Source organism: Propithecus coquereli, unplaced genomic scaffold, assembly GCF_000956105.1.
Source record: "Propithecus coquereli isolate 6110/MARCELLA unplaced genomic scaffold, Pcoq_1.0 Scaffold407, whole genome shotgun sequence".
Lineage (NCBI taxonomy): Eukaryota > Metazoa > Chordata > Mammalia > Primates > Indriidae > Propithecus > Propithecus coquereli.
Genome location: NW_012149808.1, coordinates 486,428 through 500,359, shown reverse-complemented (window position 1 = coordinate 500,359; position 13,932 = coordinate 486,428). Strand labels below are relative to the sequence as shown.

Genomic DNA, 13,932 nt, shown 5'->3' with positions numbered 1-13,932 from the left:
TTATAATTGAGGTAATAATGACAAAAGACTAAAACTATGAATAGTGTTGGCGAGTTTCATTTAAGCTGTTACAATTTCTCAAAACTAAACAAATATGTGACTAAAAATAGGTCAGTTTGATAAATAGGAAAAATTTCACAACATAATTGACAAGCTGATAACATAAGTGGTTTATAAGAAAATGATACAGTGTTCATAGATTCAACCAACAAAATAGAAATAAGGAAAATTAAGACAGACCTATACTACATCAGTATCACTGCCTTATATAATTCACAGCACAACCTACTGTGGGCCCATGAAGAGTAATTCAAAGAAGTTATGGGCCTTACTTGAAGCTTCAGAGATGTTGATCATGAATTTGGCTTTCATTGATGTGAGATGGCCAAAGCTGTTGACCCATGCACACGCGTTGGTATTTACAGGTTGTTTCATGGACACTGGCCAGTCTACAAGCAGACTGCTCATATGGGGAGCACCAAATGAGTTCCAGCCGCAGTTCTGTTTTAAGCTTTAAACGCCTCATGAAGACGCAGGGATCTCTTCCAAGTGCAACCTGGTCACATCAGGGCATATTCAGCAGCAGAAGTCTGTTTCCAGTACAGTCCTTGGTATGGCTAAATTCCACTGTCCCTTTTTCAGCAGCCAAAAATCCATGATAAATTCTGTACAACACTGTAGTCAATAACAGCAGCACCAGACAGCATATTAATTCCTTTACCATAAATTTGTGTGTAATTATAATGTTCTATGTGTGGTGTTATCAAAAGGATCACTGTGTCTCTAAATATCAGATATTTACGTCTGGGTAAATACATTGCTGTACAAGATCTCTGACATGCAGGTCATGCTCTAGGACTTGGAGATATAGAGTAATACATGTTTCGTGGCCAATAATAAAAGTGACAATTGTCTCCCTAACAAAAAATAAACATGAGAATTAGGAATTAATCAACAATCTCAAGGACCCTGAATGCCTTAGAAATACTGTTTACCCGTCCATTTATATTATGGCATTTTTCTTCCCTCCCATGCCCAATACACCAAACACACTATTGCATTCACAGGGATGCATAAGTAGACTTTCTTCCACTCAGACTGAATAAGACTCCCTAGGGATTTTGTTGGAGTGTAGTAATGAATGCTGGTTGCTAGGTAGTAAAAACTGACACTGCAGCAGGCAACCAAGTGCAATGGTAAAATTGCTGCTTAAATCCTGCTTATCAAAAAGATTCACAGTGCCGATTAACTTAGGTAGTCTACAGGGCATCATTAATTTATACACAAAGCAGAGAGGCTGCTCCAAATAGCAAAGAAGGCAGGAGGCGGGAGTTGGGGAGGACCCAGTGCTAAAATCATGAACACCTTAACAAGGCATTTCTGTGCTTCATAGAGACAGATGGCATATACAGTTAAGACAGGGAGCTAAGACAGACAGACAGGAACAACATACAGGACAAAGCACCTGATTAAACACTGCCTAAAAATCTAATTAATCCTTTGATTCAGATATTTAAGGCTAGTCAAAAAAGCCTCCTGTGTGAACACCAGTGACCTTTATGTTTGCACAAAAATGATAAATAAAAATAAAGGAAGGGGGTAAAAAAGACACGAGAGCTTTGGGTGATATTTGGCACTCTGCCTCTGAAAATGATGACAAATCCTGGGGTGTAAAAAAAAAAAAAAATAACTCTAGTACCAAGCAGCAATTCCTGGCTAAACAATGCAAGCCTGGCTGGCAGTTACCTTTCTCTCATGTTTTGTGCCTTCCCCATGTCATTAAGTAACAGATCTGGCCTCAGCTTGCGTGTAACCAGTAATGACAACCTCTTTGCAGTTATCTGTGTGCAAACAACCAGAGACATTCAGAACTCCAATACAGCATTTTTAAAGAAAAGTAAATCAATCAAGAAATCAAACTATTTAAAACAAATATTTCTTTCAAAGAATAAAGAAAAAAATGTCAAGGAGAAACTTGCCCTCCCTGCCCCACAAGTCAACATGCAGAACAGTAGACCAGTGCTTTCATATCAGCAGGATGGTTCGATGCAAATACACATATCCTGAGCTATCCACAGTCCCCGAACTTGGCAACATTGCTTTCAGGTGATAGAGACAAGATGGTCCATGCAAATGAGCTGACCAAAGTCAGGTTGTGTGCAATCAAGATAGGATCCCAAATATCTTCAGAATGGTTTAGAGTCACAAAAAATGAAGTTCCAATGAAGTGGTTGGCATTTGGAAGCACACTGTTTTAAATATATCTCCCTGAAGATGTGTTTATGTATTAGTGTACTGGCCAATATCTGACACTATCTGTCATTTTATTGCAAAAGGAGATCAGGGAAATTAATATAGAGAATTGGTAGCACTACTTTAGATAATCTTTAAAGCCTGGATAAGATTCATTAGCTACCCAAGCGGTATTTCTGATTTCAAATAGTAGTATCATGCAAGATTTATACTGTATTAATGAAGCTTGGAGTAACTCTACGTTTAATTATTTCCATTATGGGGTAAACAGTACTTGAATTAATACAATTTAGCCGACTGATGCAGTTTGGTTTACAAGATAGATGGGATGGGAGATCGAGAGCGCCTCAGAGGACAAGGAGAGTTGTAGGGTGATGTTACTGGAGAGAGCCTCAGAGCATTGCCTGCCAAGCCCGCTATGTTGTTTAAGCTTCGGGATTTTTCATATCCTTTTATGAAAAAATGCACAGACATCAGTTGAATTCAACCAGAAAATAAGACACAGACAAACAATACCATGCAGGGTAATCAAAAGTGCTATTTTCAAACTCAAAATTAAGAATTTGTTTACAAAGAATCCAATATTGAAACAATTTATAACTCTAAAAAAATGCTCACTGTAGTTGTCATTCTCAAAAGATTAAACCAGCTATCACAAATTACAGTTACAATACTTCAAAATCTATTCTTTCCCAGATTATAGTGTTGATATAATTTTGGCATATATTACACTAGAACTCTTCAAAGAATTAGGCAAAGCAACTTAAGTAAGATATAAGGTTGACTAATATTTTTAAATTTCATATTGTGTTCCTGAAAAAAAGAAAAATAAGTGAGCAATTTTTCTTTTTTCATTTTTTATTATTTACTAAGCTAATAAGGCATGCTCAAGTTTAAGTGGACATCTCTTTTTCCAGCATATTTAATCTTCCAGCTTTATAGTGTTAAAAGGATGATTCTTAAATAATGGCATTTGATACCATTATCCAGGTGATGTAGGATGGAATGCCCATTTCTAATCCCTTCAATAAAAAAGTAAAGAAAAAAAAGAAAATGAATGAAATATAAATTGAGTCATAAATTTCAGTGAAATAAAGTTTGACTTTGATTACATGATATTTTCACCTGAATTTCTCCCCCATCCCCTCACCCAGGAATTAAGAACAATTTGATCTTAATTCACTTTCTCTTCCTATTATCTTCATCCTGACCTTTTGTTCATGATAGCCACAAATTTACAGAATAAAAGATCCTCTCATAAACTTTAGCCCAGTGGTTTTCCTTAGCTACTCAACAACACTCCATCAAGGTCACCTTTGGAAGAATTCATATATCATAGAATTTTTTGTTACAAAAGTTTAGAGGCAGTTAAATGAGGTGGGGAGTTGGAAGTGAAATGTCTTAAATTAGGGCAACTATATTGACTAAAAATGTAGTCATTCTACAAAGCTTTGGAAATGAATGTTCTGACAGCTCTGTCGAACTGTTATAGAACAGGAAAATGAAATTCCCTTTGGGAAACCAAAATTAAGCAAGTAGATACAATTTCAGTGGACTTGTCTCTCTTAGACTGTACAGCACACTCCTGGGTCCTAATTAGCCCTCACTGTGCTTGATGATTGTGTAAGAAAAAAAAAAAATGGGTCCTTTGTTTTCCCTCATATTCCTTCCAGCTACTTCTTTTTTTAATTTTATCTTTTCACAGAACTTCCAGGCAAGAAGCCATGGCCACTTCTCCTCCTTTCATGGGAAGGAGAGAAGTGATTTATCTGATTATTTGATTTATGAGCAGCCAAGACAGATATGGATAAGGATTGCAACAATAGCCTTATTATGGGGTAAAGCTGGACTGGACAGAAAAGGAAAATAATGAACCCTGCCCTTCCGAACATGCGCACATGTTAACTTTCAGCAGACTAGATGTCTTCTTTGCGATTTTGTAGATGAAAATGTATGCCCTCCATTAACTATGATAAAGTTCTCTAGGACATAATCTTTGCTAATTAAAGAATTATCTGCCAATTTTTTGTTAGCATTCTGACATATACAACATGGGAGGTGGTATATATTTCATTCTATGCTGGTGGATGATGGAATAGCTAATGGGAAGCTATCTTAAATAATTTTAAAACTTGCAAATAATTTATCCCTACAGAGAAACCTTCATGTGCCTGGAGGGTTAGTTATTTACTGTTCTTCTGTAAAGTTACTAAAAATATAACTGGGAATTATAGAAAAAATAATTTATCCTATGCAGTGTAAGTCAACTGTGTAATCTAAAAAATGTAAAATAGACTATAAACATTGATTAGTTTTTATTAAAGGAAAACTAGTGAATATGTATGAACCAAAGGGTCTGTTAATACCTATAAATCATTGTAAAAATATACATATTTGTCCCCACAATCTCCAGCCTCCCTACAGGACCTCCTGAAAGGTAAAAATCTGTTTGGCAGTTTTATATTATTCATAGCAGTAATATGTAACTTCTGGTTGCCATCTAAATGTTATTTTTCTGAATTATAGTTTTTAACCTAAATATTATCTATTCTGCTTATAGGTCCTCTATTTTTTTTTTTTTTTTTTTTTTTTTTGAGACAGAGTCTCACTGTGTTGCCTGGGGTAGAGTGCCATGGCGTCAGCCTAGCTCACAGCAACCTCAAACTCCTGGGCTCAAGCGATCCTCCCGCCTCAGCCTCCCGAGTAGCTGGGACTACAGGCATGCGCCACCATGCCCGGCTAATTTTTTCTATATATTTTTAGTTGTCCGATTAATTTCTTTCTATTTTTAGTATAGACAGGGTCTCGCTCTTGCTCAGGCTGGTCTCAAACTCCTGAGCTGAAACAATCCACCCGCCTCGGCCTCCCAAAGTGCTAGGATTACAGGCGTGAGCCACCACGCCCGGCCTAGGTCCTCTATTTTTAATGACTGTAATTTCAGTGTCCATTTGAAAAGGCTTCCTGTCTAATTTAGTAACAAGTATTTAATTAGTAAAATTATATGTTATCCACATATATTTTTTCTTTATTCTATATATTTATTTCTGATTAGAAAATTTGAAAAATATTTTGATTAAGGCTTTACTGGAATGGCTGAAAATATAATTAATGAGAATAAACAAGATTGAACTGAGTTTGAACTAACAAATGCATATCATTCATTTTTTACAGTTCTTAAGAGCATGTGCTTATTGGGAGCAATATTGAAACTGCCTATCCACGTACTATTCATGACTACATAGTATGCTTTCCCAAAAACTATTGTATAAATAAAAACATAGGTTCTAAGTATTGAGAGTTCACTGGAATCCTTAAAGTTTTCTTAATGTGTGCCCAAATATATTTATAAGTAGAAAAAGGATTCACTGGAAATCCAACCATTTCTTTTTATTTATATAGGGAAGAATTTTTAGAGTATTCAAATCAAATCAGTAGAAAAACCAACTTGAAAGGTAAATAAAAAGATTATGTAGGAAATAAATGTTTGAGTAGAAGATATAGGAGAAATCTATAACCTACAGAAAAGGTAACAGGAGAAGAAATGAATGAATTTGTGGTAGATATGAAAAGATAACACACTGAAAAGATTAAGTGAAGTTAGCCAGAAATTTTACTAGACCTAGGAGAAGAAACACAGCCATAAACCAAGTAAGCAAGAATGAAAAAGAGTTGATTATGGTAAGAAATGACAAAGAATGAAAAGCTCATGGACAAACTTTCAAAGATACTCTCATTGATAAAGAGAATTTATGTTTATGAAATAAGATTGCATGGTATAATTTTTCCATGCAAATTAAATATCTTATTAATTGCTTTGCTCATGAAACTTTTCAATTTTACAGTGAAATTTTATATTTACATACTGCCTTATAATTGACAAAGCCTTTTCTTATCTGTGATATCCTTCGATAGTTTAAAATTCAAAATATTGTCTAACATGGAAGAAAACAAGTTCTAGTGAGGTCCTTAAACATGTAATCTTGGTATAAATATTGTATGTGATACTTTATTAGATGATGCTCAAAAATCTATGTAAATTTAATCACATATACATATAAATATATACATGTGTACATGTATATACATACATAGTAAGATACACAATACATTTAGAACAGCATGTTTTATATAAGATATTAATTAAATATTATCATTATTTAATGTATGCACATATATTTTGCTCAAGTTCTATGATAGGGTATTAACTATCTTCATAAAATATTTAAAATTTTTCTAGCACATATTTAAATGTAAAATAGTAAACAATCAAATAATCCTATTCAATGATCGATATACATTTTGGTGCAAAGAATAGATGCAGACAATGGAAGTAATTGGAATGGAGAAGTATTTAAAATGTTACTCATTGAAGGAACAAAAGGAGAGTCTTTTGTCTTCTCTTTTGAGTCTCAAAGGCATAGAGGCAGAGAAGGGCAATCTAAAGTGACCAGAAGAAATGAAAGAGAAGTACAACATGGATAATGAGATATTTCAAAGAAAGAGGGTATCACAAAATAAATATTTTAGGCTTAAAATGGTAAAGAATTCAATAGGTAGAAACTGAAATAAAAAAAAAATAAGCACAGCATTTATAAAATGCAGTTGTGCTAATATGAAAGTTTTGGAGTGGATTTCTGTGCAAATTTAGCCGACTACCATAATAAATCATCTTTCCCTCTTCTGTCCATAAACAGAAAAATAACTATGATGGTAAAGCAACTGGAATTGTCAAAGTATGAGATAATCAAAGAGCACAGCAGCATTTTGACAAAAGTGGGTTATACTTGTCACAAGACTCTTCTTAAGGAGGAGAAAAAGATTCCAAATGTATTGAGGTTTGTGAAGTTTACCACAAAAAAACAAAAGCATCTAGGGAGTAGCCATAGAGAGTGGTATAATCGAGAAAAAGAGAACTATGTGATGAAGTGGAGCTTCAGTATTCTATTGTACTTTTTAACAAAGATACTTGTCCCTAAAATTTTATCCATTCAACAAATATTTATTATCTTCTATGTCAGGCACAGTTCAATGTCTATTGAAAATAGTAATAAACTCTAAATTATTATTATTGTTCCTGAAGAGAAATTCTAGAAGCACATTTTATAAGTATATAGTAGCCTTTCAATTAGACATACTGTTCTATGTGGCTGAGGATCCAGTACCTTTACAACCTTGAGACACTCAGATAAACCACTGGCAAAAACTGCCCATGTACTGGATAAGAGACTTAATTGGAGTGTGCTTAGAGTATGCTAAAGTATTTTTTGTAAATAATACTTTATTTTTTAAAAAAGATTTATAATTGTTTTATAATCATGAATTACTATCAAATATATGCACAGAGCCAATTAGTGAGTTTTATTTGTTGTAGCGAAAAAGATAACTTTTAAAAACTGAGTAAATTATATTAAAATAATTAGATGACTGATTTAACATTTACATATTCCATTCCAATTCTACCCATAGACAAATGACAAACCAAAGAAAAGAAGGAAGGAAGGAAGGAAGGAAGGAAGGAAAGAAGGAGAAAGAGAAAGGGAGAAAGAAAGAGAGAGAGAAAGAGAAAGAAAGAAAGAAAGAGAGAGAGAAAATGAAATGCCTTTCAGATATGGCAATCACTGTTGTGTATTTGAAAATGTTTCTAAAGAGAGAAGATATGATGGAGAGAAGAAAAGAACACTGCATGCAGTCTTTCTAGAAAATAATGAGTACGCATTTAACATTACTCCATATATTTCCAGCACTTAATTATTAAGTCACCTGTTATGATCTGAGTAAATGCATGCCTACCTTTCCTGATCCCTCCATCAGAAGCACATGTGTAATCACCTGTCGTCAGTAGGAAACATGTTTCCCCTCTTCTGTTTTTGTCTCTGGTACTAGAGCGTCTGATGGGGAGCCTTTCTGGGGGTGATAATGGCGGCTCACTTCCTGTACTGTCGTCACCTGATAACACTGGTCACAGCACCATGCCCATTGACAGACAGTGATGGATGAGGAAATGAGACAGTACAAAGAGTTTACACGGAATGCCCGTAGTCCAGTCACTCGATATACAAAACACAAGAATCACATCACAATAAGAAAAAGAATTTTCATCACTCTTCACAAAAAATTACATGGGGCAAAATGAAAATGTATTGAAAAGGAGAGAAATGTTCTTTGGTAAATTTTAATTTCTTTTTGGATTTTATCTGATAGGAAATTGGCTTTCACACAAATTCAAGATAAGTGTGATAATGAAGTAGGACATAAATTATTATCGTACAGTCTTTGGCGTGTTATCCAGATACTCTGAATAGGAATTTTTAAAAGTGGATCCTATTTAAGGAAAAAATTCTTAAGTAAATATTTGTTTTTATAGTTTTTTAAGAAATAATGCTTTTATTATTTTCTGAAAGCACTTTTTTCCAAAAATCTTAATAAAAATAATTCCAAAGAACACAGACTTCTGGCCAGTTACTCTATTTTGGAGTGGCAAAGTATTTTTGAGCATACAATGGAACAAGGTCAACTTTTCCAAATGCCCTTGAAATAACTATCTGTTTACTTCTGTATCCCTGCCAAAGACTTTCACATCCTATTAGCCTAGATACTAGCTTGTTATTACAATGTTTACCCGGGATGAGAGTGTGCCCTCTTTTTCTATGTCCTTCTTAAGGGCTCCGAATAGATAATGTTGAGAACAGTCTGAGAGCAGCAACACCAACTAAACTCTAACTTTCATAAAGACATTCTTAACAGTTTTCAGGTATATATTGACAGAATTTGCAGAGCAATCTACAAAATGAACATAAGGACTATGAATAAAACTTATAAACAGGAGTTCAACTCCAGCCACATTTTTTTTCCTCCATTTATCTCATAAAAATTTCTGGTAGCTAAGAAGGGACCTATGAAAATGGCACCTGCCTTTTTTGTTTGTTTGTTTTATTAATTGGTGTTATTTTGTTATTTATAAATTATACAAAATTATTCACATGGGATAATCATAAGCCATTTTTCTATAAGAAAAAGATGAAGTATATCTAAGTTACAGGGAATCCATATGCCTCAAATTTTCATAGTAGGGTAAAAGCTAATTAAATTGTTTAATCAACAAAATATATCATTCGTGCCAGATATAGTAGACTAGAGATGATACTACTGACTATCACTTTGGCAAATTGAATATAAATTTATAGTCAATGAATTTTAGATTACCTATGTCAATGGAAGGGAGCAGGGGTTCAGCTAATTTGAAGCAGTAAATCATTCAAAATTGAGTTTTGGGAGGGAACATAGTGCATAAAATGAAAATCCACAAAGAAATTCCACTTTGCCATTGAGTAGCCAAAGCAGATCATCTAGCCCCTAAATAATGATGAGTTGATTATATTACATGGCATCTTGCCTCACCAAAGTGGTTATGTTGAGTTACTCTAATTTAAGAACAATGAAAATTTAATCAATCCTCCAGAATATTACTAGAGAAGAGCTTTGTTATCAAAGGGGTTATCTTCCATATCACCTGTTTGGTGTTTAGGCCTTTGAAATGTAAGCATCCATTCTTCTTAAATAACTGCTTCTTGTGAATTAGGTTGAGATGCATGGCACCATGATGCAGAGGTAAAACTGAGACAAACACACCAAGCCAAACGATATGGAGATTAACATTTTGAAGATGAAGGATGGAAAATGGCCAATATCATACCATCACATCGTGCAGGGGAACAAAGAAACATTGGCACAAAAGCAACAAACAGGCAAAAGAAAATATTGGCACCATCAGCAAAGGGCATTCCCACTAACGCAGGAAAACTCTATAGACCAGCTATGCAGACCTCTATTTGGGGTTCATTTAGAAATGCTACAGTCTAGCTATCTATAAGTCTGACACAAACATACGCTTTGTGAAGGGGTAGGACTGAAAACTCATGAACATTTGCAGCAAATGAGAATGGCTGCCTTCTCCCTAAGGAACACACTGGTCTATAAAGCATTTAATAACATGCATTTGAAATAGTGCCTTACCTGATCTGTTATGTTCCAGAAGTCGATTGTCTTTGCCCAGACACGTGTCACTCTGTGTACTGTTGCAGGCCATATTTAATTCTGTCTTGCAAAAGGTAGGTGAGCTTGCCTGAGGGGCAGGAGGGATGTGCTTCTTTCTTTTTCTTGGAAGTTTCTGCTTCGCCATTGCCAAAGAGTAGTACATTCCAAAATTGTTGACAATGACAGGCACCGGCATGGCTATTGTCAGCACTCCAGCCAGAGCACACAGGGCTCCCACCAACATCCCTGACCATGTTTGGGGGTACATATCCCCATAACCTAGGGTCGTCATGGTCACCACAGCCCACCAGAACCCAATGGGAATGTTTTTGAACTGTGTATGCTCACTAGCTGAAGGGTCATTAGGTTGAGCTCCTACCCTCTCAGCATAGTAGATCATGGTAGCAAATATCAAAACTCCTAGAGCCAGGAAGATTATCAGCAGCAAAAATTCATTAGTACTAGCTCGAAGAGTGTGTCCAAGCACCCTCAGACCTACAAAGTGGCGGGTGAGCTTGAAGATTCTCAGGATCCTCACAAACCTTACTACCCTGAGGAAGCCAAGTACATCTTTAGCAGCTTTGGATGACAGCCCACTGAGTCCCACCTCTAAGTAGAAGGGTAGGATGGCCACAAAGTCAATTATATTCAAAAGATTTTTGATGAATTCAAGTTTATTGGGTGAAAAAACAATACGGACTAAAAATTCAAAAGTAAACCACACCACACACACTCCTTCTACATACGTCAAGGCAGGATCTGTTTCGATTTCATACTGCAGAACACTGGTGCCATTGATGACTGGTTCTGTCTTGTTTTTAACGATATTGAAAGCTTCATGTGTCTCCAGGCAGAAAGTTGTGATTGAAACCAGGATGAAGAATAAAGAAGCAAAAGCAATAAACTGTAGAAGGAAAAGAAATAAAAAAAAAAGTGATCTGAGTCATAACATATACTTTGAATCAAATCTAAGAGCATCAGTCCCTGTAAATGAAAAAGAACAACATCATATTTAGAGATTTTGCTTGGGATGTTACCTAAGTAAAAGAAGTAATGTGTTTGTAACAGTAATTAGAGCATACATGTAACATGTTCTGTTTTCAGCTTATAAAGACACAAAGTTCTGCTTTATGTATAATTTCTTGAGTCTCTTGTGTAAGAAAATATAACCTGTTAAGAGAGCATAAATATCATCCCAACAGAATACGAGAGGACAACAGATCAAAAAAAAATTTAGACAATTATTTATAAGCTTAGAAATATTCATATAAAGTTTTATACTGATAACTATAAGGTGTTATGACACACTGATAGAAATCTGGAAGCCACCCAAATTTAACTGTAAGTTTCTATCTGTAAATAAAATGTTCTGGATAGCATGAGGTAGGGGCTTGGAGAAAAAAGTCTTTATAATACATGCCGACATTTACATTATGTCAGTTTAAGGTGGAAACTTTTCCAAAACAGAAAATCTAGGGAGAAAGAGTAAACAAGACTGAGAGGAAAAAAACTGTGTTAAGGAACCAATCAAAAGACAATTTTCTTCCTCTGTTAAAAAGGAACATCAAGGTGTTAAGAGTATTATAAAGTTGTAGTTTTTTTTAAATTAAACTCATTTCATTTCTTCAGCCAATAATATATGAATGCACATACTAATAGAGAATAATGAAAGAGCTCTCACTTATAAAGTTCTTACTCATATAAGACACTCTTGAAAGCAATTTACATAATTAACCTTCATAACAACACTACTTACTATTACTCCATTTTATAGATCAAGAATATCAGACACAGAGATATTAACGCACTTTTCCAAGGTCATAAGCTGCAAAACGATATGCCTGAGACACTAACCTAAAAAGTTTAGTTCCAGATTCTGTTCTCTTAACTTACCAAACTCTCAAGTATAGAATATGACTATGTTAAAACCCATTGATGTAGGCTGGGATAACAGACTTCTTAATATTAAAGATCTGAAAACTTGAAACTTACTTGTCTGAGGGGATGGCACTTTTATAGTCAGTGCTAGAGGCTTCCTAAGAAGCCAGCAAATGCTTCAGGTTTAGCATGCTAGATGAACACCAATAGACTCTTCCTTGGAGAGCCGAACAAATGAATTTTTCAGAAGGAGGCTGTCAGTCAAGTTGAGGGAAGTCCTTACTTGGGAATAATAGGGTGAATCCCAAACACAAAGTTGTCCCCTCACATCTGCTCCTCAAGCCTGCCGCTGAGAGGAGCTGAGCCAGATTTCAAGAAAATATTAAAACCACCTCCTTTTTTACCTGGTTGAATTTTAATCTGTCAAATATCTGATAGGTATACAAAAGGCCTAAAAAATTCTTAGGACTGAGACTACCTGCCTTAAAGAACCACCCCAAATTATGGAAATACTTCTACACAGTATGCCAATTAGTACATCAGTAGTTTAGTATAATAATCTGTGTCATTTTCATGGCTTTGACTTACTTTCCCATGCTATATCTTCCAATTGCCCTAGATTTTGGCATTACGATCTGACCATTAGCTTCCCCAGACATATTATGATATATTAGCACTTTTTTTTCATTCAGTTTTCCCTTTGTACAAATAAATAGGCAATTCTTTTTTAATCAGTTAGTTGTAACGCTTAGTGTCACTAAGACCCTATATATACATTAAAAGCTGACATCATTTAGAGGAAGAGTCAATTATCATTGATTCATAAATTACTTCTTAATGTAATCCTAATTTTATCTATAGATTTGGGAGTCACATTTGTTTCTGATTCCACCTAAAGTCTTTTGTCATTAGAACTCTGCCAATATGTACCTACTGACGCCTCCCACCCACCAAATAGACTCCCCAACAGCCCCACCTGAGTCTCTAGCATTTCAGGCTAAACGTTAAAAGTTTTAGTGCACAAATTCTTATCTATTAGACAGTTAAAGAATATAAGGCACTTAAACCACAATTTTATTTTATACTTTTAAGGTTTTTCAGCTAAGTTTGCAGTCTCAAATTCTCTCCAGCTATGTCCATATAGTGAATTCAGTAGGACTTCTCAATATTTTGCTCTTTCAAAATCAGTCCTCGCTTGCTTGCCCACCTCTATACAACAAAAAACAGTTTCTAGTACATTTTGATGCATGTCAATAAAAAACAGTGGGACCCTTTCCAATCAGATATTTTCCTACCTTTCATTCATTCATTCTTCAACAAATATGCATTAGATACCTCTCTGTGCCAGGCCACAGGCTAAGTTCTTAATTTAACAGCAGTTAACGAAATATGATTCCTGCCTTTGAGGAAATCACAATATTCTAGTGATACAGACATAAAATAATTACACAAAAATTATATAATTACCATCGTGTTAAGTGCAGTAAAGGAAAAAAATATAGGATACTTTGAAAAAATAAAAAAAAAAAAGGAAAAAGGATTGTATTTAGACCAAGGTTGTCATAGAAACATCTGACAAAATGTCAAAAATTATATAATTACCATCGTGTTAAGTGCAGTAAAGGAAAAAAATATAGGATACTTTGAAAAAATAAAAAAAAAAAAGGAAAAAGGATTGTATTTAGACCAAGGTTGTCATAGAAACATCTGACAAAATGTCAATAGACTGAAATTTGAGGGAAGATTAGAGGTTAACCTGATGAAAAA

The 13,932-nt window shown here is 34.7% G+C and overlaps 1 protein-coding gene across 6 annotated transcripts in view; it reads right to left on the bottom strand.

Annotated features, from left to right (window-relative positions):
• KCNC2 (potassium channel, voltage gated Shaw related subfamily C, member 2) overlaps positions 1-13,932 on the bottom strand; it is a 210,547-nt gene continuing 196,615 nt past the window's right edge. Inside the window, exons 3-6 of one of the 6 annotated variants that reach the window (XM_012652986.1) lie at positions 10,267-11,191; positions 8,044-8,208; positions 1,747-1,841; positions 1-675 (exon numbers count right to left, since the gene is read on the bottom strand). In XM_012652986.1, the coding sequence (XP_012508440.1) occupies positions 1,780-1,841; positions 8,044-8,208; positions 10,267-11,191 (1,152 nt within the window). In that variant the 3' untranslated portion in view covers positions 1-675; positions 1,747-1,779. Of the gene's footprint in view, positions 3,276-8,043; positions 8,209-10,266; positions 11,192-13,932 lie in introns of all 6 variants that reach the window. The other 5 variants (XM_012652985.1, XM_012652983.1, XM_012652984.1 and 2 more) reach the window with 5 other exon arrangements.